This window comes from Gavia stellata, chromosome 16, assembly GCF_030936135.1.
Source record: "Gavia stellata isolate bGavSte3 chromosome 16, bGavSte3.hap2, whole genome shotgun sequence".
Lineage (NCBI taxonomy): Eukaryota > Metazoa > Chordata > Aves > Gaviiformes > Gaviidae > Gavia > Gavia stellata.
The window spans coordinates 21,914,002-21,939,846 of record NC_082609.1 but is presented as its reverse complement, the minus strand read 5'-3'; the positions used below and the strand labels follow the sequence as shown (position 1 = coordinate 21,939,846).

The 25,845-nt window shown below is 50.9% G+C and overlaps 1 protein-coding gene across 1 annotated transcript in view; it reads right to left on the bottom strand.

Annotated features, from left to right (window-relative positions):
- Positions 1-3,038: 3,038 nt before the first annotated feature.
- CYSTM1 (cysteine rich transmembrane module containing 1) overlaps positions 3,039-25,845 on the bottom strand; it is a 30,640-nt gene continuing 7,833 nt past the window's right edge. The window contains exons 2-3 of the mRNA XM_059825531.1: positions 21,451-21,698; positions 3,039-3,497 (exon numbers count right to left, since the gene is read on the bottom strand). Coding sequence (XP_059681514.1) covers positions 3,391-3,497; positions 21,451-21,679 — 336 coding nt within the window. The 5' untranslated portion in view covers positions 21,680-21,698 and the 3' untranslated portion in view covers positions 3,039-3,390. The remainder of the gene's footprint in view (positions 3,498-21,450; positions 21,699-25,845) is intronic.

Genomic DNA, 25,845 nt, shown 5'->3' with positions numbered 1-25,845 from the left:
GCCACATCACCTGCTCCCTGGCTGGTCCATCTTCGTGGGTGCTCACACACCTGCACTGGCTGCAGTCGCTGCCCCACGGACACGGGGGCCCATGGGTTGATCCTCTGGTGCACTCACACCCTGCACACACGTGTGCGCACTCAGTGGGACCCCTCACCCGGGACAGAGTTTAAGAGGAATTTAGTAAGATCGGACAGACTGTGCTGATCAGGCGATGGACAAATGTACTGACCAGCTGGTCCTTTCATCCCTCTACCTTACTATTTTTCCGTGCTTGTTCCTCCCAAAATCACCTATTCCTCTACCTTAGGGACCTCTGCTAAACATCCCATAGCAAAGTGCTGTGCAATCCCAAACAGCTTTGTGCTGCGTGCAATAATGTATCCATCCCAACTCCAGGCATCAACCCCTTATTCCGGAAGGTGGTGAGCTGCTCTAGGTCAGCCATGGGGCTGGGCGTAGCCTGGACATGGGGCTGAGGCTCTGTGGGGACAGCCCTGGGAAAGGCCCCGGACAAGGTGTCCATGCCTTGCGTGTCCTGGGGATGGGTTCTTGCCTGCGTGTTCCTCCCGGCGTGTGGATGGGCCTGTGAGGGGCTGACAAACCCTGTGGGGGGCCTGGGAGTGGCCCAGCTGGGTGTTACTGGGGCTCCCCTCCTGCTGGGGCTCTCTGAGCTCCTGCGTGGGGAGGCAGAGGTGCTGTATCCCATAACCGGCCACAAACTGCCACGACTGCTGTTTCCCAACCTTGGCTCTGGTACTTGCTGGCATCTGCCAGCTGCCATGCTTGGCAGCATCCAGCAAAGGTGCAGGGGTGGGCAAACCAGGTGGGTCCTGGACTAGGTGTCCACCCGTCTTGGTGCTGGGGCAGGGCACAGGTCTGGCCTGGGCAGGGAGGCTCAGCCCGTAGCTGGGCTCAGCGGCCAGGGACTCCCCCGTTGCAGGGGCTGCCTTGCACCAGGCTGGGCTGAGCTTCACCCCCTGCCCTGGCACCGGAATGGGGAAGGGGGTGCCCAGGCTCACTGTGGGGGGGGTTGGCAGAGCCCTCTCCTCCAGCACCCTGAGCCCGATTCCCACCCCCCCCATAGCCACAGGCAGCTGGTGCCCCGCATGGTGCAGGGTGGCTGGAACTCGGGGCAGCCCTTCCCAATGGAGCGTGGGAGATGTGGCATCCCCTCCATGTCCGCAAGGACAGGCGCTGTGGCACGGAGGGCAGGGTGCTGCAGGGGTGTGTGCTGCTGTGGCCACGAGCCCAGGACCGCAGCCACTTTGTTGGTGTTTGCAATGGGTGCTGGAGCAGGAGGCAGAGAGCAGCAAACCTGAGTCCTCCCCCCCCTTTGCACGCTGGGGGCCAGAGGCAAACGGCCCCAGACCAGCTCCTGCTCCTACCTGCGGCAGAACAAGAACCAGCCTGTGGCTGTGAGGTGACTGTGCAGCGCTGAGGGCTCCCCTCGTGCCTGGCAAGGTGATTTCTGGGGAGCAGCCAAGGCCAGGCTGACCACCGCGCTGGGACAAGGGGCTGGAGGGAGGGGAGAGGGGGCAGCCGGGCAGGCAGAGGCATGGGCGCAGGGCAGTGGAACACTCCACTTTTACCTCCCTGCCAAGGCAGGGTGAGCCCCGATGGCTGCCGAGCTGGCAGGGAGGTGACAGTGACCGTTCCTGGGGCAGGGAGCCCCACAGCAGACCTGAGCTTAGGGCTGCAGCCTGCAGGGGGGCAGCCCCCCAAGCAAGGGGCTTGAAGGCTCCCAGGGACCGGCTGCTGCCAGGGGTCCTCATCAACCCAAACCAAGTAATTGTCTTGCCCCAGACCAGAACCCCAAAACTGCATTTCTAAGGTCCAAGCAGAAGTGTACAGAGTGCCCAGGCTGTGCCAGCACTCCCAGACGAAAACGTGCAGAGGAACGCAGCGAGGTGCCTTGCGAGGCCTGAGCAAACCTCACGGTGTCACAGCCGTGGCCCTGCCGTGCAGTTTGCAGCTAAGCCCTGTCCCTACATTGGTTCCCTCAGGCCTGGATGCCGGACCAGGGCCCACGCAGGAGCAGGGGAGCAGAGCTGCTGCATCGGCTGCAGCGCAGGAAGAGCCTTGGGGGTCCAGGCAAACACAACCCTCATCTAGCTCAGCTCAGGCCACCCTTCCCTCTCTGGCACCTGCTGCCAGGTCCCAGGGGGGCTGGATGCAGCATACTCAAACAGAGGGATGGCGAGCGCAGCGCCCTTTGAGGCCCTGCTGCAAAAGGGTACAAGATCACTAGGTGATCTTCAGGCAATACAAAGCAAAGCCAACGTGTGTCAGTCCACCAGGATGGGTTTTGCTCCCAAAGCAGGGAGAACAGCAGCAAACTGGGGCAGTTGGCAGGTGGATGGGAACCATTCCCCCTGGTGACCAGCAGCAGGTTTCCCCGCTTTTCTGCAGACGAAAGCTTTTTATCACTCTTCCGGCCAGGCACGCCATGAAACAGCTTCAGCTATAAATGCTCCGTACTAAATTAATCCATGGTCTTGTTTCTTCTTACTCATTAATTTACCCCCCCGCAAGCCTATACACTGCAGCAGGGGGGATGATGGATCACTGCTCAGAACCCGAGTGGGCTCAGTCCTCCCCAAGGGCAGCATCTCAGCATGTGCTTCCCCAGCTCTCTGCTATCCCAGGAGCTGCTGGAGAGGCCCTTGGACCCAGAAGGGGACCTGCATGTCCAGCCCTGAATAAGCAAAGGGATGAAAACCCGACTGAGCTGCCCTGTGTGGGACCAGGGGGTTGGTGGTGGCAGGCACAGGTGCTCCAACTGCACTCTCATGGTTTACACACCAGGTTGCTGCAGAAAATTCCCCAGATGCTGGTAATAGCAGGGCCAGACACCCCCAGCCCAGGCCCCAGCGAGGGGTCGAGGCACGAACTTCTGCAAGCAAAGCTGCTTGAAGCTGCTTGAAGCCCAGTCCATCGTTGCTGCTGCAGAGTCAGCGCATCAGGGAGGCTGAGAACAGACAGCGACGGGGGAAGCACACCCTCTACGGGACAGATTTATTGAAACAGTCAGGACCTAGTGAAGAAAATCAACTGTTGGCTTTAATTATTGCGTATGTCTTCCATTTCTAGGACTAGGAAAATTTCAACTGATAAATATACATTTCATCAGAATGCCTTTGGCTGAAATATACCATTAGCACATTCTTCAAAGTTACAACAAAAGTCTTAGAAATGTTAAAAAGGGATTTTTCCTTTACTAAAATAAAGGAGTGCACCCCCCACCCCAACAAGGCGCTAGGACTGACAGACGGGAACTCTTGGCTGTGCAAAGCAGAGCGTTGATTACAGTAACAGAAAGAACTCAGGACAGGAGTGGGGAGCCTGCATAGCACTCAGTGAGAGGTACGGGAGGCGGCTGCAGCGGAGTCAGGTCAGCATGTCCCAGAGGCAGCAGCAGCAGAGCGCGGTCCAGCACGCCGTCAGGCAGGCGCTCTCGCCCGTGTCGTCCCTCCGCCGCTCCTCCACGACGTACACTGCAAGGACAGGAGAGCTCGGTCAAAGAGCAGCACAGCAATGCCCGCAGCAGCCAACCACATCTGCCGTCCCCGGCACAGCGGCGGTGCCCCCTCTGCACCCCAGCGCTCACTTTGGGTAGCCCACGCTTGCTGGAGACAAGCTGGTGTGTGGATGAACACTCACAGGAGAGGAGGTACAAGCTCCTGTGCTGGGTGCCATAGCCCCTCAGGCCACAATTTCATCACCGTGGCAGCACCCTGTGAAGACCCGCTGCCCCCCCCCATCACTGCAGCACCCCTTGGACAGGAAGGGTGCCCAGATGAAGCACTTCTTTCCACAGCCAGGCCAAGGCTGCTGAGACTGTGCAACGTTAAGATCAGCCAGTGCAGGTCAGCCAGGCCTGGAGTTCTGTTAGACCGCATGCAGTTACTGAGCAAGAAAGGCTCAGCCTGGAGGACGTCTGCTCCATGTGAGCTGCCCTCCTGGGAACGCTGGTGCCTAAGCCTCCCTGCCCGCCCCGCCGCCTTCCCCTGCCCTCTGGCAACCCCGAGCCAGTGGGACATCCCTGGAGCCGAGTGCCCACGGCTGCCCCGGCTGAAGCCAATGGCCCTCCGGGCCCGGCACAGCTGCCCTTCCTGGGGTGGGAGGTACCCAGTCCAGACAGCGGTGCTGGAGGGGACCCTGCGCTCCTACAGCACTTGGGGTGTTGGGGAGGGAGCACGTGTGAGGAGGGTGGTGGGTCAGACATGGCTAAGGGCCAAACTCCCACCCAGCTGCTCGCTTGCTGCCCCTCCTCAGCAGGGCAAGATGGGAAAAGAGGATGAGAAAGCTCGTGGGTCGTATAAAGACAGGGAGATTGCTCACCTATTACCATCATGGGCGAAACAGGGACAACTTGCAGAAAATGAAATTAATTTATCACCGATTAAAACAGATTGGGGTAATGAGGAACAAAGACAAACACTAAAACACCACCTTCTCTCCTGCCTCCTCCCCCTCGCAGCACAGGGGGATGGGGAATGGGGGCTGTGGCCCGTACGCAGCAGCTCCTCTCCTCTCTGCCGCTCTTGCCGAGAGAGGTGAGCTGTGTGACCATGTGTGCAAATAGGGAGGTGACACCTGCGGGCTGAAGCTGTTTCCCTGCAGCCTTGGCAGAGCCCATGCCCCCCCCCCCCCGAAGCAACCTGTGTTCTGGGAACATTAATCTTTGGAAGGATCATTAGGTACCTGGCGATGGAGAAGGCGGCTCAAGGCTCTCAGCAAACAGTGCTGAGAGCAGTGGGAGCAGCTGCCCTGGACCAGACCAGGCGCTGCTGGGGGCTGTCGCAGAGCTCCCAGCTGGCCTGAGCTCCAACACGGCACAGCCTTTGGGCACCGACATAGGGTCCCTACCAGGAGAACCTGGTCCAGCATGGGTCCTCTCCACACATCCTTCTGGAAACAGCCATCTGCTCCATGGTCCTCTACAGGTTGCAGCAAATACCCAGAGCACCTCCTCCAACCCTCTACTGTTTCTCACTCTTCTGTTCCCTCCTCTCTGGCATTTTCTGCCCTTTCTTAAATATGTTCTTGCAGAGGCATCACCAGCTTTGCTGACGTGCTCAGCAGTGTCCTGCGTAAGTCTGTTGTGGAGCCTTGCCACTTACGGCAGGACAAAGAGGTAAGGTCCCAGGGACAGGAGATGGTCTCAAGGTGAGATTCATCTACTGTGCGTGAATGGCTGTGGGAAGGTGGGTACAGACAAGTCACAGGAATAGCTGAGGTCAGCAGCAGAGCAGCGTCCCTCCTGCCGTCAAGGGGAGAAGGCTCACTCTGCATTTCGGGCATTGGGCAGAGGGTGCTTTTGCACCAGCCAGCACTTCCCAGGCAGCAGGCCCCACAGAAAGAGCAGGGATCAGCTCTGGCTGCTCCTACCCGATTATAAAGCCACCTGGTCACTGTGAGGAGAGCGAGCAGGAGGAGGCTGTGGCAGAGCTGGAATGCATCACCTTCAGATCCTCCCTCTCTTGCCAAGGAACACTGACAGCGCCTGTGTCCAGAGGGCTCCAGGATCAGCAGCAGGCTGACTTGGAAAACAAGCGGGTGGGTTCCTTGCCCTTGGGTCACTTCTGTGCGCAATCAAAAACCACAGTTTTAGCACAGTGAAGATGACAAGAACCTGCCTGCTGCCAGGTCTGGCTGGGCCACAGGCAGGAGAGGCTGAATAGGCACCCAGGGCAGAGTTTTCCAGGAGATGCCAGCTTCCGTAGCTACAAGTGCGTTTGCAGTTTGTCTGCTTGTTGTCCGTTTAGCCTGACACCACTAGCTCAGCTTGCTATAATAAGTAGCTGTTCCCTGACACTGTTCCAGCCCTATCATGCACATAACTGCCTCCTCCCCTAGGAAGTCAGGGCAGGGATCAGCCCTTGCTGCAGCTCCGTGTCTATCTTGCATGCTAGGGGACTTCCAGCTCTGTCTGCTCAGCACCGGAGGCACAGCCAGCTCTTACCAGGCTAGGAGGCGGCAGTCCTCGGTCACCTCACCGGCCCAGGGGCAGATGCCTGGATCATACCCGCAAACACTCAGGGTATCGCCTCATGGACATAAACCATTTAAGTTCTGTCCCTCGAGGGCTGTCCAGAGGCTCCCAGCAGGCTGGTGGGATTTTCTGCACATTGCCAGCTGCCTGAAAGCACAAGCAGGAGCCCCAGGTTTGGCTGGAGCTCTCCCAGCAGGGTCTGCTACCCAAGGCCAGTGTGCTGCCTGCTCTTTCTGCCAGCCCCTGAAGCCCACTGGGGACAGATTAGCAGTTTACCTTTAGTTCCTCCTCACTGAGCTTGGGCTATCACGCCCAGAAGTGCAGCAGTTTGAAGGCAGGCACATGACCTTTCTTCCTTAAAGCTTTCTCAGGTCCGTTTGTTACGGCCTGCATGGGAAACGTGCCCTCACACGGGAGTCTGACCCAGGCAGGCAGCTGGTGCTCTAAGTTGAGTGGCTGAACACGTGGTGTTGACAGGCAGAGGCCTGGGCAGGAGACAGCTCATGTCATCAGCCTGGTCCTACCCCAGGCTTGCTTTGTGCTCAGAAAAATGTTCACACTCCCCGCCGTCCCGCTTCAGTTCTCTCAAGAGCAATGGATGGAGGATGATGTGCTCCAGCTTACATGATACCAAAATCCTGCCACCGTCAGGGTGGGGCAGAGAGATGAAAGGCCCCATAACCCCCCCACCCCGCCAAATATCTGCCCTCAGGTACAGTCTGTACCCCAGCCTCAGGCAGCCTCCCTCTTGCCAACAGGAGTAACACAGAGAGGAGGCATCTGCTGTGCGGGTACAGCCCAGCTCCAGAGGAGCCACTGCATGGCGCTGGCAAAGCACCACTGTCCATCCTTCCTTCTAGCGCTTTGCAGCTGCCTGGCAGCATTCAGTCACAGTATGTGATGCCCTTGCTCCAGGAATGTCGGGGTGGAAGCATATGTCTTCTCCAGACAGCCCCAGAGGGAGGTGGCAGCGTGCTGCAGTGCTGTGACAGGCTGCGCTGGAGCAGGAGAGGTGCCACGTGCTCTCCTCCCCCCCAAGAGCTGCTGGCCCTGCTTACCCCTGCAGAGCCAAAGCAGGCACCTCCAGGCAGGAGCAGACCAGGACCTGATGGAAACCTCTCTCCCGTGCACAGACCAGGGCCCTGCGGGCTCTTGGGCAGTGCTGCAGTGGTGGGGGAGGCTGCACGACCTCCTCCCCACAGCCTGTGCCCAGGGCCAGCAGCCCTGCCACACTGACAAGAAGTGCAGAACAACGTCAATGACTTGTGAGCCCAGCACCTTGGCCTCCTCCTGCGATCCAAGAGAGCCTATTTCACCCCTTTGAAAGGGTCGACCACAGACCCATCCCATCCAAAGGGGGAACCTGTCCCAAGGCAGACAGGACTTGGTCAGGCCCTTCCCTCCTACCTGCTTGCAGCCCCAAACTTGCACTCAAAACCGTGCACGGACGACTTGCAAAGTCTTCACGTTCAAAAGCATGAAGATTTGTTAGCGTTTGACCTTATACAGCATTATATTGACAGCTCTCTATTCACTGCCTGTGCTCCTTGGTGAGGTGACCCAAGTCCACTCGTTCCCGTACACCTCCATGCAGTGCCAGCTGTCATCAAATGGCCGGTCAGGTCCCCGGAGCAGCGGTCACCGACTGCTCAGCAGCGGCAAAGAAGGGAGCTGTGCCTTGCTGTCCAGGGGAGAAGCTGACTTAGCAGAGCTGCCCACACTGTTTTGCTTTCCTTCCCCGACTGGCACTGCTGGGAGCGGCTGGACACCCTGACGTTTGATCCGTTTACCCTCCTCGGCTGAGCAGCATTCTCCCCTGCAGCAGATAGAGCTGCCCTTCTGTCTGGCTTAACACACAGGGCTGTGACGAGAAGCGAGCCCTGGTGCCACACAACGCCTTTGTGCAAACCCAGTCATACGACCGAGCTGTTCGGGAAGGAGAGAGAGCAGCAGGGCAGAGCTGCGCAGAACAAGTTCAGCTTGCAAGGACTGAAGGAGGCACTGGTGTGTTTCAGGCTGGGAAAAACCTTTGGGCTTTTTTTCCCTGGTGGATCCAGGAGCTCTGAACATCTCTGGTGCCTTTGTTTCCTCTGAGAATGTCCTGTTACAATAAGTGAAGGCAAAATACATACCAAATGCTCCAAAAGTCCTGTAAAAGATGATGACATGCAGTTGTTCGGCAGGGCAGAGCACACACACAACAGGCAGAGATGGCCAAGAGCTCCTCACCAGAGTGGGGTACCAGCCATGCTCTCCTGCCTACGCTCAGGTGGGAGAGGATGCTAGCCAGCTCCTGCCATCCCTCCGAGCAAACAGCTGAGGGTGCTTTTCCCATGGCTGCTCAGGAACCTATCAAACCAGCTCCCTGTGCTGGAGCCCTGAGGCAGCTCTGGTTTGTAACCGCCTGCCAGGTGCCATTCAAGCTGTCCTGCTTCAGAGCAGTGGAGAGCTGGATTTCTGTTGCCAGAGCATTGCCATACCCAAAACCGCAGGCCACTGCACCCTGAGATATCCAGATCTGCACAGCAGAAGGGGGCTGGCAGGATGTTTAGGGAAGTGCTGGGTTCTGGGCGTTTGAAGGCAGCAGGGCGACTCTGACCTCTGGAAAACACCAGCAAGAACAGATACCACAGAATTTGCTCCAGAGCAAAGTCCTTGAAGCTTCAGACTGACTGAAACCCAGGGGAACCTGACACCCTTCCCTGTCCCAGAAAAAGCTCTGCAGCATGTGACACTCCCAAATCTGGCAGACAGCGTAAGGTTACACTGCTTTGGGGGTGCCTCACCTACCCTCAGCTCCCTTGCTGGAGCAGCTGAGATGGATTGAGCTCTCAGGCTGACATCACCTGGCCTGTGGGTAGGTACCCTCTCCTCCGAGCACTAAGGTACCACAGTTCACACCGAGTGCAGGCAGACCCAGCTAGCCAGCTGCTCTGGCATGCCTGCGGCGGGCATCTGCCGACCGGAGGAGGCCATGCCACTGCAACACAAACCACGGGCTAGAGGGTAGTTTCTAGTTTCAGCCACCCCAGTCAAGCCCATCTTCACCCTGGTTGAAGGCAGCTGTATCTGTAGCCGCAGCCAAGGCATCATCCAGGGAAGAGCTCTAACACCATTCCCTTTTACTGCTGGAGTTAAAGCAATGCTGCTTTCTGGTAGCTCAGCATTAAGCTACCAAGGAGCAATGCTTGAGCATGCAGAAGACACAAGCTGTTAATGTTAGTGTATCATTTGACAAGTCCTCCATCATAGCACACAAACTAGTAAAGGATTTTGCTAGTTCGTCAGCAACTTTCATAGAAGTCCGTAAAATCAAGTCTTAACTGCCTACTCTACTGGAGGATGGGTCTGTATAACCTTCCCCACCTCAAAGCAGAATTGAAATGGATGCTGCCCTGTGCAATTTAGAGTAAGCTGTCCATGGCTCAGGCATACAAGAAGAGTTTGTCTGAAGTATTTATGATTAATCCATTAGAAGTTTTAAACTACAGCCAAGTGTTGAGGACATACTGACAGAGCATGTTCAAAGCATGCATAAAGTGCTGTTATGAAACACTTGCTGAAATATTAAAGAAAATGGCTTTTCCAAATTTGGGCCTGTGCAGTGGGAGATCAGCACGTTCACTACACGGTTGCTCAGCTGACTCGCATCGGATGCTGCCTCTCAGCACAAGTGGGTCACAGTGGCAGCAGGCATCGCTCCTCCCCTGCCAGCCAGCACCTTCAGCTGCCTGCGCGGCACTGCTGCTGGCAGCTCGTGCTAGAAAGGTCTGCACTGAACTGGCTGATACAGAGGCACAACTGCCCACTAACAATTCAGGGCAGGACTGGGACAGGAGAAGGGACAGCAGCCACATCAAGACCTTTCCGGGACTCGCCATGGGTTTGGGGGGTGTGCCTTTCTCTCAGAAACAGTGAAACAGCACTGGAAAGTGACCCTGTCCTTTCACTCTCTTCTGCTAAGAGCTGGAAGTCATTTAAACCAGCAGCACGTTGTGGCACAAGTACCTTTCTGCAGAAACCCTCTGAGAAAAAGCTGTGATTTCCCCCATGCAGGGGGTTACAGTACTTTACCAAACTCATTCACCTTCCAAGTCCAAAGAAAGCCCCAAAGACGACCATTTGACATACACATTTGAGAAGTCACTGCCTTCCACTGCAGAGTTCCTCTCCCAGAGAGAGCAAGAGTCTCAAGAGGGGAGCTCTCTGCCACTGCTAGCTCATGGGAGCTGGTGTCAACTGCTGCTGTAGTGTCACAGAATCACTAAGGTTGGAAAAAACCTGTAAGATCATCAAGTCCAACCATCAACTAACACCATCATACCCACTAAACCACGTCCCACATTGCCTCGTCCACGCGTTCCTTGAACACCTCCAGTGATGGTGACTCCACCACTTCCCTGGGCACCTTATTCCAGTGTTTCACCATTCTCTCAGTAAAGGAATTTTTCCTAATATCCAGCCTGAACCTCCCCTGCCACAACTTGAGGCCATTTCCTCTTGTCCTGGAAAGGAAATACAGCCACCACTTAAAGTTTTCAGACTTTGAGAGCATTTGGGCAATACTCTAAATAATAACAACCACCTCTCCCTTACAGTATGAGTTTAATGATCACTTTCTTTGAAGCTTCATCAATACTTCAGAAGTTGTAGCTCTGTTGCTGTCACCAGACAAATTGCCAGAGAAACTTTAAACACAGCCATACAGCATTAAAGCTAAAAAGCTTTTCTCATCAACCAGTTGGGTGTGGGGCTTACACAGGAGAAGATAAGAGCTGAACAGGTGAAGCTTGGTCAACTATTCACTTATAGCTACCAAAGTGCATAGGGTAAAAAACAGTTCAAAGGAAGGATAGATAAGCTATTCCCAGCCAAGCCTCTCATTAAGCTGGGGACATCGTACACCAATCCTCTCATTTTGGACACTGCACAACCGAACATCAGCTTCAAAGCACTAACACAAACACAGCAACACAAGTACCCAAGGAATTCAAGAGTGCGTGGTAGCACCTTTATTCACTCTTCCCAGCCTACACATTAGCACTACTTTAAAAGTAGAGGATCCCCTGTAAACAGCACAGTAAGAGCGTAGCAAAACCCTAAGCACCATACTCAAACCTTTTAAAATCATTTCGTTAGGAAGCCTTGCACAGCACATTACTGATGCAAGTCTTCCCACCTCACTTCAACCAGCAGTTTTCCGTTACCAGAGATCAGGTTTTCTACTGGAATAGCTTTGCCAACAAAACCCCAACCCAAAAGATGTCAATTAAGGGAACTGCTGGTTTTGTTTCTTGTCAGAAGCCTGAATGCCTCCAAGCTAAAGCCACCCAGTTTCCTGTGGTGAGCCTTACTGGGGACTTCATTAGCTGCTTTGTGCCTCTCTTTTGTCCAAGGTCAGGCACTCCAAAGATCTCCTATGGCATGCCAGGGTACTTGCCACTGAGCAGAAGCCCATTAGCACTTTGGGACTGGTGGTCCAATAAAGAGAAACAAGGGCGATTTCTCTCAGAGGCACTAAGCAGCATGCAGTTTTAGGCTCAAGTTTTGATGCTTCCATTGTTTTTTCTAAAACAGGATGGGAGAGGGTGTAAGCTCAGCAGACCCTCCCATCTTCTAATCAACCTTAAAGAGTGTAGATCACAATGAATCATGCTTACCCTGACAATGGTAGCACTCCCTTGCAATCACACAGTACCAGCCTGCACAATCCAGTGCAAATAACTCCCATTTTGTTTTTAAAACAAATACTACAATACCTTGTTATTTCACATACACTCTGCTTTATCTTAAGCATACACATTTTGTTTCTTCTCATACCTAATTGATATGTTAATCATTAGCTCCATGAAGGAAAGGCATGAGCAGTACTTTTCACCCGGTTTGGTATAAACTAAAATCGTGACCTTATACTGTAGTGCTCCTTATCGCAGTACTTTACTGGGCCTACAAGGATTGCAGTACAAGGACACTGGCTTTGATGACAGAACCAGCCCATCCTGTCCCAGGGCCCAGGCACAGACATCACGGTTAAGGTACTGACTTACCTACCTGGGGACCCCCCCTGAAAAGCAGGCAGCAACTGCACCCAAGAGCCCTCGAGCTCTGCAAGCCCTCCCAGAAATCTTGCTGTATGTCACTGGGGGCCCTGGCCCTTATCTAGGTATTTCAGGTATGACATCTAGCAAGCAAAAGCTCACTTCAAGGCAAGCCGAAGGGCAGGCTCAGCCAAGAAGTCAGCTGCCCGGGGAGAAGCGAGGTGCATGCACCCCAGCCTAGCACCAGCCAGCTGCAGGGGCTCCTTCCTTTTCCGAAGGCGAGAGGGCTAGGAGCACAAGAAAAGCAGTAAGTCTTGAAGTTTACTTCTTCTTCAGCTCCAGCTGTGTGCTAGCACACAGCCCCACTCTGCATGCAAACAAGTTACTTACACTTCTAGCTGCTGTAAGCTATTAGGGCAAGGCCTGGAGCACACAAGAGGAAGCAGGAACAAGCAGTTTATCAACCACTGCTATTGCAGACCAAAAACTCTTCCCATGGTAGCTGAACATCTGTTTGCCATAGTAACAACTGTTCAAAGCAGAAGTATTAATTAATACCACAATCTTCTCATATGGGAGGAAGCATGCAGCAGAGAAAGGACCAATAAGCCTTCTCCCACATGTGAATAAAGTAGTTTTTATCACAAACCACTTCTGCACCAAGAGTTTTGCTATTTCTTGTCCAGCCAGCAAGAAGTCTTGCTTAAAACTGCACAACACCATTTTAACAATAATTTCTTACAGGATTAAGTGCTGCCTGCAGCAGACTGCTAAGTCAAGTCAGTCTGTACATCTGGTTCTACCTTCAAAACATTCTTGCCCAACTCCTTTGAAAGTCTTTTTGTTCAGGATGGAGGCCAGAGAAGGGAAAGTCAGCACAAGGGCCTAAGTGGCAGCCAAGGGGTGCAGAGGTGACAGTGACTACAAATCAAGTGTTTCCGAGCTGCTCTTTGGGGTGCACACTCCAGGTCTGCAGACCCAGCACTGCAGGAGGAACACCCAGACCTGACCTCCCAGACAGCCACATGTCCTGGAGTAAATCCCACGCAGGCAGCAAGTGCAGAAGAGATTGCACAACTGGGGAACAGGGACCCTAGGACTTCAACTAAATACTAACTGCCAACAAGGCTCCTCTCTGCCCCAGGCCTCCTCTCTTGCCCACAAGACCTCCAGGGCAGACCCTGGGCAGAGATGAGATATAACTCCCTTGGCAAGAAAGGCATTTGATTATTCTTTCTCCTCTCTGGGGATATTTGCTCATGCTTAACAGCTTCATGCCTGTCACATCACATTCCCCAGCCCCCCAACTCCTTCCTGCCCAGAGGCTTTCCCTGTACACACAATCTCTACCGACACCATATTCAGATTTCAGGAAATACCTTAGCACACTCCTGAAACAGATACCAGTCAGAGCCAGATGAAAATACAATAGCCTACTTCCAAGTAAAAATCTTCCAAAGCTGCAAAACGCTCAGAGCATGTTTCACAATCTCCAGCTCCAAGCACAAACAGCTCTACTGCCAAAGCCACCTGAGCAAAAAAAAATCAAGTATCAAGGCAGTAAAATGCCAGTAAGTACGGGTATTTTCGCCTGCAAATCCCCTCTGCCACCAGACAGCTGCTGCTGACCCAGCCCAGATTTCAGCCTGGACTCAAGCAGAAGCCACTGATCTGTAACTACCCACACTGGTATCAAACCCGCCCTCTTCCATGGCTGCATGACTATATCCAACAGGTTAGGAAAATTCCTGCTTTTCAGCTCCTGCAAGTCTGAGAAGCTCTTACGGTCACCCTAGAGAGCTGTTTCAGCTTTCAGGGAGCTGAACAGGCAACACATTTCAGGGAAATTACCGTGCAGGCGTGCCAAGTGAGCACTTTCCAGAGCCAGGGCTGCACTGGCCACATTTCACACAAGGGTAAAGTTGTTCTCCTCTCACACACTGCATGTGCTCCAAGCACAGGTTATGTCTGATCATAAACTGTGCAGAAGATTTTTCTTGCAGCTGAGCTCAGGGCTGGGAAAGTGGTGAGTTTCCTCACCTGAGCACACAGGGATGGGATTCAAAGATCTTTGAGATAATTCAAGCGATACTAATCAGCATTTATGGAAAATAGATGTGCCCAGGAAGGATTCAACATCCCTAAAAAGCAGGGCTACAGGCACTCCTTATAGGAGAAAAGCACACCTTTTGTAGGAGAAAAGCACACCTTTTGTAGTAAGTACTTGAGTCTCCGCAGGATGTCAGCAGGCATCGACCAGCTCTCCAAAGCACTATAAACCTCATGACATAGGTTAGAAAGCGTACAGGAGAACATGTCATATAAGAAATCAGCTTTCCCCCAGCTCAAAAATACAGTAATTCAGGGCTTCAGACCCTTCAGTTTTCTTCTAGACTGCAAGAGATGCAGAGACACCTCCCAAAATTACAGAATTTGAGAACTTCCTCTAACTTCTTTTTTAATCAGTGAAATCTTAATTTACTGTTAAAGCAAGGAGGCATTTTCCACCAAGTCAACTGCAGGGCTAAGAACAGCACATTCCTCAGCTTGAGTCAGTGTTTTCATTGAAAAAATCAGCATCAGTCCCAGATTTAAACAAGACCTGGCTTGGGGGGATCTACACAGCAAAAACTCAGTCTTACAACGGTCTTGCAAGAGTGTTCTGGGTGACAGACAGGAGGGACAAAGTCCAGTTTTAAAGCAAAGGGAACATGCCACAGTGAGTAGTCACTCAGGGTAGCGAGACTCTCCTTCAGCAATCCCCCCAGGGCTCGAGTACCACAATCTGTGCAGCACTTGCAGTGCTGGAAAAAGGCTTTACACAATTTGCTTCTCACCCAGGCTAGGTGCCCAACTGACAAGGACTGCCCAGAACAGCAGCCTTATTTAATTCGGTCCACTACGGAGCCAGCCTTAGCCTCGTTTAGTCAGTTTGTCTGAAGCACATTTTCAGATACAGGACCTGAATTTGGAAATCCTTTTCTTTGCATCAGGCTTTTCTCAGATTATCCCCTCCTTGGGGGTGAAAAGCAGCAAAGGTAAGGTCAGACACCAACCCCAGGACAGCACTGTTTGCCAGCAAACAGCCTTCACTATTTGTGCAGTCAGCTGACACGAGCCAGGGATGGAGGGAGGTATGATACAGCAGTCTTGGGGGAGAGGGAACACCAGGTTTTAATGCACACTACAGTATGAGAAGCAGATAAGAGGACAACTGCCAAGTGAGATTTAATTATTTTTTTTGGCAGGACACCAGCTGTCTGGAATTGCAGGTCCTGAAGGTACAGTAACAGTTAAACTAAATGCACCAACAGACTGCTTGGAAAGGATCAATATACAGACAGAAAGAAGCCTGCTGGAATTGCTACATGCTGCCCTCCAAATAAACTTCTGCTGGGGAAGGCTCAGCTCAGCACTGTGAGAAGGAAGGGGGTAACCACTGAAAGGCATCAGAGAGCCTAACCAGAGCGATTAGGATCCCCTCCTTTCCACACTGAGACCCGTAAAGAGGAAAAATCCACCCATCTAGCAGAAAGCAGTGACTGTATCTAGGTGACCTGTTTATTCTCGCAGCTGGCCAAACATTAGGAGGCAGGCAGCATCACTGTGACTATTACTCTTATCACAGCCAGCTTTGCTACAAGTAATCAACTTCCAGAAATAAGATTTCCACCCTGTGCGTACAATAGGTCAAATGCAATACTGAGCTTTGTTTGCCTTTGATTGGAAGGAAGGCTGCTGACAGAGCCTGGTTCCCTTTGGCACAGCACGGAATAGCCTCATCCATTACGCTGTTATGTATCAACAGGGCGGGGGGAAGGGGGGGCGGGAATTAAGCTGGGCAAATTGCTAACATCAGCTACTGCTTTCAAAATTAGTATGTCACTTCGTACTTTGGCTCATTTCACTTCTTTTTAAAGCACGCCATTATCAACAGCATTACATTTCACTTCTAATTTACACAGCCAAGAAAGCACCTGCTGACCAGTCAGCAGATACTGTGGTTTCCTTATGCCGGTTGATACCGACTTACTCTATAATGAAAATACTGGTGGGGAAATGAGGTATTTTCTCCTTTCTTTCTCCTAAGCAAGCCCCTGCTGCTCAAGAAGGCCCGGCTCCTTGCGCCATGCTCCATGCACGCACCGCACTCCTACTGCTGTGCGTTTTCCGGCTTTGTTCTGGTGCAGGCGAGTTGTCTCTAGCTACCCGAAGTATTGCGTGACACCGAATGGCAGATCTACAGTATTCCAGGACCTCATGACTGGACAGACTTCGTGTGGACAGAAATGAAGACAGTGCTCAGTTTTTACAGCAGGAAAGATGCAGACAGAAATCAGCACAAGTCAGTTCACAGAGCTATGATGCTGAATCAGACACCCTTAAGGCAAACATCCCTCAGGGTCAGCATATAAATTATCAGCTCTAAAGGTAAAGATCAAGTTGTTTACTTCTAATGAACAACAGCCATGTCAGTTATCAGCCCTTGCGAGACACAAGAAGTGTTGTTTCTTTGGAGACTTTGCTATCCGTAGCTTATGTAAGCCCAAAAGCCAGCTATCAAAAAACCAAAACAAAAACAGAAAACCATGGCCATGAGGTCTTCCGTGCCACCTCAGCAAGTCATCTAGCCTCTCTGGGTCACTGCTCCTCCATCTGGAAACATATGCTTCAAGGTCTTTCACACCAAACAGTGCTGAGGTAGCTAGGGTGACTCTGAGGGGTTGCAAGCTTGCACACGCTGGACTCCATCCACTCTGGGAGAAGGGACAAAGGACCACCAGCTGCCATCATCAGCTGCAGTCTCCCTCTTCTACAGCACTGTAATACATGGGAGTCATATGGTCAACTCCACTAAGTCTTAATGCGTAAGCCGCAAGCTGATTTCTGCAACTCAGACTGTCGTCATGACCAACTAATCCTACACAGACAGTCTAGAGTGGAATACACTTGTTCTCCTTGTTCAGCGCTGTTCTGGACTGCACCTTCCTCCAACAAGCCTTTATATAGGTCCCCCTATCCAATGTGATATTTAAAAGATGACAACATCCTCCCTCTCTCACCGATTTCTAGCAGTCATTGCTTGCTTAACAGTAAACTGTCTCTTTCCAGCCTAGATGTTACCTACCCTTGCCAAGCATGACCCCCACAAGAGGGACTGAACTCTTCACTCTGGGCTTACAGCTCCCACCTCCTGAGGAGGCGGAGGAATGGGTGCTGCGGCTGGGGAGAAGCACGGCTGCAGCACGCGGGTGGGGTAACTCACCCCAGTGCTGCTCAGCCTGAAGAGACCTTCGACAGCAGCCTTTGAAACAAGGCTCTGGTTCACGAGCTCTTCTGCAGCATGGGCGACAAAACCAGTACTAAGTTTAAGCTGTTTACCTGTTACATCTCAGAAGCAGCTTTCTTTTTAATACAGAGAGCAAGCCATATGAGGTTTTTTCTTCTCCAAGGGCCAGTTGGACAGGCTATGTCCATTGCTACTCCAGGCAGGCCGCAAATTGTTAGATTAAAAAACACCATCACCATGAAATGCTACTTTACCATCAGATTTTGAGAGCTCAACAGTAATTATTTCTATCTGTGTGATCCACTCAAGACCAAAGTATGATGCATAATTACTTCTCCACATTAGCACACCAGCTATGATCCACAACATAAGAGCCCACTTTGCAGTTGGCCTACACAGTAAAATAAAGCATAAAATTTAAAGTATAGCAAATTTCCTAGTTTTCAATGTGGACACGTTTGTTCAGAAATACTAATGCATTACTTGGAGTAGCTTAATTTATTAGATTAAGCAAAGTCATCTAGGAGAGCAAAACATCCGCTCTGAAAGGAAAACATCCACACAGTAGCTCTTCCCAGACAACTGCTTGGAAACACTGCAAGAACTGACAAGCCACATTAAATCATGCCAGACCAGCTAGGCAGACTGTAATGACTTGATTAAATTTAGATGTCAATTTTTTATATTAGAGGTTCAGCCACACCAATAGATATATAGCATTAGTATAACAGATTTTTAAAAAATTAGCTCTTTTAGGGACATCCGTTCTATATTAGACACTATTGGAGGTGATCATTAAACAAAGGCTAATTGAAAGCTCTCTCAGAAGACTTCTGTCAAAAGTGTCACAGGACAGAGATCAGGTTCCAGTTTGACGGACTGGCCAAAAAGGAACAAGGGGGGAAAAGGGTATTTAACAGAAGGAGAATCAAGACAAAAGGAAAAGCTTTTGCAGACAAACACGAAGGTATACCCCTGACTTCATTTTACACACATTAATAAATGTTTTTGCATGTTACATCCACTTCAGCAAAAGCAGTGCAAAGTGGAGGCTCCCAAGGTGGGTTTAAGAGACCGCAGATGGCTACAAGAAGGCAGTTCAAAGACAGGACTTACCAGAAGATCTTTGCTTTGTGGGTTAGGGTGCTGCTTCTGTGGAACTGCAGTTGCGTTAGCTTAGGTTTAACAACAAAACCACGTCTCCTGCAGCATAAGCCTGGGCTCTCAGTGAAAGACGCACTCTTAGCTACTTGTCCTCTCCAATTTCCCAGCCTACTCCTTTGTGCTGGTCCACAGGTTTGTGAACAGAGCAGAGACCTGATCTGAGCAGAGGACATTCAATGTCATCAGTTCCCTGATCCAGTCTGATATGAGATCCTTTAAGCCTCCAGTGCAGCAGATCTGGCTCAAAGCCAGACTGTCCAAAGCAGCAGACCCACTCTCCCTTCGGCTTCTGCTAGCATATCCCTTTTCATGGCTATAGCAACAAAGCCACACTTGCACTAACCAAAGATGTTCTACATGGGAGACTAGGAATTCCACCCCACCACCCCCCAGAAATGCCTGTTAGCCACCCCAAAACTATGTGCACTTCCCAGGGAAAACCCTGATTATACTTTGGGTCCATGTGGTGGTAGTGGTGGGAAGCATCATCATGCTGCTGCCTCCTTCTCAAAGGGAGACCCTTGTGGTTGTCACTCTTTTACAGAGGAAGCTGAACTCATGACTTGTACTCATTCAGGTTCTTATTCACTCACACCAATTGTTCGCTGCTTATATTTGGGTCCTCTGGCCAGACCCACACCAGAATATTCCTGACATCTTACATCAGCTGTAAATGCAGGGATGCTTTTACATACACTGGTCCAGTAGGCCACCATTTTAGCTAAGAATACCAGGAAAAAAAAAGTTATTGAAAATGTCCTCTCCACAGTTCAGCCTGTCCACCCATCTATGTCAAGTCTCCTTTGGATTCACTGAAGTGAAAAACTCTTACTGGGAACTTCTCAAGCTCCAACTTCCCAAAAAATGAGGACTTTGAAAAGACCTTTGTCACAGCGTGCTGCTGAGTCACAGCAACGTGAAGCGGTAGAGGGGCACAGCAGGCAGTTACCTCACGATGCAGCAAATGCGTATAGACCTCGGTCCTGAGCAGGCCCCAAGTCCAAGCGCACGTTGTCCCAAGCCATGGCAACAACAGTATGTGGAGAACAACCTTAATGTTCAATGGCCAAAACCAGCTTCATCTAGTGGCAAAGGCCTTGGGGGCATCGTCTTGAGCCCTGACAATTTTCCAAGTGATGTCAGCTTTGATACCCACTTTATCAGCCGGTCTTTACAGCAGTAGCACCCAAAGTGCTTGTGTCTTGCATAGCTGTAAAGCACTGACTTAGGTTTTGATTTGAGGTACATGTTAGTCTCATTTCTTTCCACCCCAGGTTAGTCCGTCCATGACCATGCCAGACACACACAATACATACAAACCCTGAGTCTCCTTTCCTTCCTGAGAGCAGCTCCCACCTAAATCATAGTGCCTGGACAGCACCTCTACAGAAGTGCTCCCCACACTCCCTCCCACAGAACAGCCCCTTTGGTAGCTCTGGCCACATCCTCTGCCACCCCAAAGCAGCCAGAACAGCTACAGGTACTTAAGACTCTTCTCAACAGCTCAGGTCTGTTTGTGATATTCACTGCAACAGAGGAAGAGAGGCGATGATGGTTTCTGGCTTCCTAGCCTGGATGAGTATCTTCATCACTGAAGAAGCCTGAAAGAAGGCACTGGAGTTGGCATGACGGCATGAGTCCCCATGCTGATGGTGAAGGGGTGAGTACACCCCCATGATGTATGAGCAGAGATTTTTACAACCAAAGCCTGTGAAACACCAATGACAATAAACTTGGCCTCTAGGCAAGTGTCCTGACCAGCAAGACCAAGAGTTACCAAAAAACCCCAAGCTAAATCCTCCTCTTTCCAATGAGGAAAAGGCAGGGACCACACCCAACTTTGCCAGAATCCCAGAGTTGTTGAGGTTGGAAGGCACCTCTGGAGATCATCTAGTCCAATCCCCCTGCTCAAGCAGGGTCAGCTACAGCACGCTGCCCAGGACCACTGCTCAGTCAGGTTTTGAGTATCTCCACAGATGGAGACTCCACAACTTCTCTGGGCAACCTGTGCCAGTGTTTGATCACTCTCACAGTAGGTAAGTGTCCTCTTGTGTTCAGAAGGAACCTCCTGTGTTTCAGTTTGTGCTCACTGCCTCCAGTCCTGTCACTGGACACTACTGAGAAGAGTCCAGCTCGCTCTTCTTCATTCCCTCCCATCAGGTATTTATACACATGGATAGGCCCCCCTCAGCCTTCTCTTCTCCAGGCTGAACAGTCCCACCTCTCCCAGCTTCTCAGATAGAGATGCTCTGGTCCCTTAATCATCTTCTCGGCCCTCCTCTGACAATTCGAGCCTGCACTAAGCACTGCAGCGAGCCCCACGAGAGCTATGGGTGCCAGAGTAAACCAGCATACCATATTGAGGGGATGCAGTACACAGATGGATCAGCTAGCTGCCAAGGTAAATTACACCGTCCTCCTTCCCTTCCCCAGAAATCTGTGTTTTTTCCACAGAACGATAATAGCTTCAGAAAAAAACAAAAGCCTAGGAATGATTCCAATGGCACTATTAGATCACTTGGACAGATACTGATGGGCTCAAGAAAACTGATGCACATTAATTCGGTAGGAACTGTACATTTGAATATTACAAGCTTTAACCGTGCAGCCTTCGGTTGAAACTTATCAACCAAAAGACAGGCACAACGAGAGTTGTGGCAAATCTAAAGCCAGCAAAAAGCATGTATAATAAGCTCAGCACAAGGATTCCCTTGAGGGATCAGCATTAAGGATGTTCAACAGTATCTTCCAACAACCAGAGAACTGTTAGAGACACAACAGCAAAATAAAGCAGGAAAACAGGCTATAAACAGAATCGCTACTTCAAACAAGCCTCCACCTCCCCCAGCCCCATTAGGGCCAGATGCTGGTAACCATATTACTTCAAGGTCAACATGTACTCATGCATCTGCAAGGCAGAAAGGGTCACAGTTACATCGCACCATGGCTGCTAGGCGTACCTGTGTTTTTAGGCCCATCTGCATACACTGGTCCTGGAGGCGGAGGTGCATTTTGCCATCCGTACTGGGGATAACCTTGATAACCTGGCTGGCCTGGCTGGTACGGCCCAGTAGGTCCGGGAGGATAGCCTGGGTATGGGCCAGGAGGACCACCCGGTTGCTGTGCATAGGGTGGGTAAGGGGCAGTCGGGCCCGGGCCAGGGTAAGGTGGAGGATTTTCGTAGTTCATGTGGGATGCAGAATCTGTCCTGCAGAAGAAGGAAAACAAAAGAACTGGTTTGCTTTTGTCTGCTTCATCCATGACCATATAATTCCCATTTCAGACTGCTCTCCTACATTAAGTGTGAGAAGCAGACCTCAAAATACCTGGTCAAGCAGTGAGTTTATTTTTAACCCTATCACAGGGGCAGAGACTGAGTTGAAGTGATTTCTTTTAAGTGACATGAGTTTAGCTCAGCAGCAGAGTGACTTGCTGCTTTCCAGTCACGCGTCAGCTGTTCACCCTAAGACATTTAACAGTCTTGCAACTGCAAAGCAAAATCCTCTGCTTCCGCTCACGATTAAATTGCTTTTAAGAGAGATTTAGAAGCGATTACTTCAGGTTTCTGTCAATATTAAAAAAGAAAAACATGCAGAAATGCAGCCTGTTCCAGACATGTTTGATAGCCTTGACAGGAGAAAGAATGAACACAGATGTCCATCACGTCTGCTATTTGTTACAAGCATCTAGACCAGCACTCTGGAGCAAGACTGTATATGAATAATTTCCTGATGACACTGTAACCCAGCACATCGTATTCTTCCAGTAATATGCAATCGAATCATTAAGCAGCCACAAGCAATCAGGACCTCGGGCTCAGTCTTATTCAAAAAGCAACATTAAAGGGAGTTGATGTTCATAAAACCTATCTAATGTATTACTCATGGTACAGCCATCGAAAGACAAGACTGTCACAATAATGCAACTTTAATTAACCTCTGAGCAGCATGACCAAGCAAACCATTTCTTACGTCAGTTTTCTGAAGCTTCTCCCTGTTCAAGAAACAGAAGTGTCCTTAACACCATGTGTTCAGGAACCATACTGACTGAAGTAGCTGTACTCTGCTATTTCCTTTTACCATTACAGGGTGCAGAAAGCTCACCATTTCCCCTTTGCTGCACACCTCCTCCCACATGCCACAGGCTTCAGGGAGAAATACCAGCAGCGTAATTTGCCTGTGCGGAGGCTCACTGCTGCCAGCATGGAGCAGGAGAGGCTGACAAGCAGGATTCTCTTTGGATGGTGCTGGAAAGGACAAGCAGCTGGGCGAGACTGACCTGCATGCTCAGTACTGTTCACCCACTCTTGGGGACGTGCAGATTCTGAGTCCAGAGGAGACCACTAGCACATCCAGACTGAGCTCTGGGGTGACGCAAATTAAAGAATTTCACCTTTGTAACTCTATAGCAAACCAGAGCAGTCATCTGCCGGGCAGAAGCCAAGCGAGTGAAGTCTCTGGGGCTATGTTCAGCTGCCGCAGTCCCTGACAGTGTTGAAGTGAGCTTTGTTTGTTTATTGCTTTATTTCATCACCTCAGAGAGCACCAACTGTCCCTCCCCAAGGAAGAATCCCTAGGCTCTCTGCTTATTTACACGTTACTCCTGCCCAAACATCACTAGCACGATGCTCACTGCTGTACAGGCACCACGGGGCTCTCCCATGCATGCAGCCCCATCCCACTCCCACAGCAACAGCCAGTATGATCACACACAGTGCCCAGGAGAGCATTGCCAACTCGAAACAACTCAGAAGTGCACTCCAAGGGAACAGGGCTGACGTCCCTCCCATGATGACACCGAGAAGCCCTTCATTCTCGGCAGGCTGGGTCTTCCCAGGCCTTGCTAGCCTGCAGTTGTCATTCACCTGAATTCATTCTAACGCTCCTCTTGCTGTGCAAGCTAGGCACAGTCCCAGTTAACTGCTAAGGCAGTGCTGTTACCTTTCAAATTATATTTCTTAATGTCTTTGACATGAGTTTTAGCTGTTTAACAATGCCAGGGATTAGAGAAATTTTTTTTTTTTTCATTGCCAGGCCAGCCAGACTGCTTATTTTAAAATGGACAAGCACAACATCCGTTTAACTTGAGGCTCATTAACCACCATACTGCATACAATGCCTCTACCAAGTCTGCAGGAAGGTAATTCTCACTTCAGAGAGCCAGTGAAGGGCAGGCAGCAAGTTCTACAACTCACTTCAATGCAACAAACTAGAGAATTGGGACATAATGGGTCACTAATATTCATCTAACCCAGAAAATCATACCAAAATAGCAGCCAAAAGCAAGTTCCCAGGGAAGAACAAGGCCAGAGCGAGTACATGTGTATACCTACATACTGTTGCACATGGCAGGGTAATCATTTGGTCCCGAAGCCAGGTAACCAGCAGACCCCTGTGAACTCCCCCCCAAGATCGCTCAGCCTCCCGTAGCTGGTGTACAGCTGCAGTGCCTGCTCCCGCACGAGGGGATCCAAAGTTCTACCGCGTGCCTTGTGACAAACTGCCTCCTGCCCCACTGGGGTGACTGCAGGAGGCAGGGATCAGCGGTCACCCTCCTGAATTTAGGGATTCACCAAACCAGGGAGGAGACATGTGGGAGCCCCCTGTTCCAGGCTGAAGAGCTCCAGCCCACTGTCCACAACTCTGGCAGGAGCCAGCCCCTCCAACCCACCTCCCCCTTCTCTGAGCCCCTCCAGGTCTGTTCTAGGCTGTAATTTGGCATCCTAGATACATATATACGTGTGTATATATATAAACACACACAAGTCATTCAAAGGCTGCAAACCACAGATCATGTTTTTTGTTCGTAAAACTTTTAAGAACCCCCAGGACTCAGCTTGCTCTGGTGATCATTGTCAAGCTCCAGCCAAGAGTCGCATTCATTACTTTGGTCTTCCAAAGCTCTCCTACCTAAGAGGATGGTCAGCTCAGCCCATCCTTTCCAGTGAAGTTCAGTAAAGTCCAGTCTTCCCTTCTGTCCCTTCATATGCATCAATTCATTTATCCACATTCAATATCATTGCCATTTTTGTGCTGTAGCAAGGCTTAGAAGATGTTGCAATTCTTCAGTTGGCTGTGAACTCAAAATCAGGCAGTGGGTAACAAACTCAGCCACCACACTGCTCCCTTGCCACGGGGACTTGTGCTGGGACCCCAGGGGCCATACTCCACTGTCAGGGCTGGCCGTTCGCTCCCTTCCCTGTTCCCTTCAGTACCCAAGCAGGGAGCCTGCCCACTATCCCGTGGCTGCCTGGTTTCTGTACAAGCACCCAGCACAGGACCATACCAAAACCCCTTCGGGAGAGCTGGTACAACCGCTGGTGGAACCACACAGGCAGACAAGCATCTCTGCAGAAAGGTCTGAGGTATCAGCTGTACAAGGCTGAACCTGGTAAAGCTTAGAAACCACCAAAAGAGTGTGGTAAGATGAGAGCCTGGCTAAAACCAACAGCCATGGGGGATGAGTAAAGAAAACTGCACATCAGCAGCTCTGCAGAAAAGTCTGAGAAACCCGACAGAAGGCGTTAAAAATCTAAGTCCGACAATGGCTTGAGCAAACAGGGAAATGGTGGCATAGGGAACAAGAAAGAAATACCAGTGCTCTTTGTCTGTTTAGCAGCTCCGTGTTAGCCATGTTGAAATAGTTTTTGAGGAGGCGGCAGGTTTGGAGTGGAGCTAGTAATTGAGCTTCTGCCTGTTAATGCAGGAGAGGGACCGAGGAGAAAACTAGTCTACTAAAAGCCAGACAGAAGCCTGGGCAGGGACCTCAGAAGAACAACAGAAGAGTGGAAAGAATGAAAAATGAGATTAAGAAGGGCATATTCCACCAGGGCAAAAGTTGAGGGTAAAGTAACACAACTGAGATTACGCAAGAAGTAAAAGAGAGCATCCAGGAAGAACAGTTTCAGCAGCAACTGTATTGGAGTTTTATCTGTGATGAATCACAAGAGAAAACTCCTGAAGAATTATCAAGGCATTCGGCAAACCCAGGAGGTGGTTGTGGAAACCAGGTCCTCCAGATGTCCCAAGTGCTGCTTCTGTCCAATCCCTCCCAGCTCCACCTCAGCTGTGAAGGTCAGCCGCCTTGCAATGGTCTTTGTCCCCAGTTACATTCTCGGGAAGAATTTTCCCTTGTCTCCCACTTCCACTATCAGTTACTGCCATGCATATACCCTTCCCTGCTTGCCCTTTTTTGAACTGTGTGAAAATATAGATTTTCCTCATTCTTATGAACTCATACATGATTTTACATGCTTACTAGCCCTACTTACTCACCTGGCTACATGTTTGCAAGGCAGAGCCTTGAATCATTAAGCAGATACTTTTCAAAAACATACTTGAGCTCCTAGTCAAACA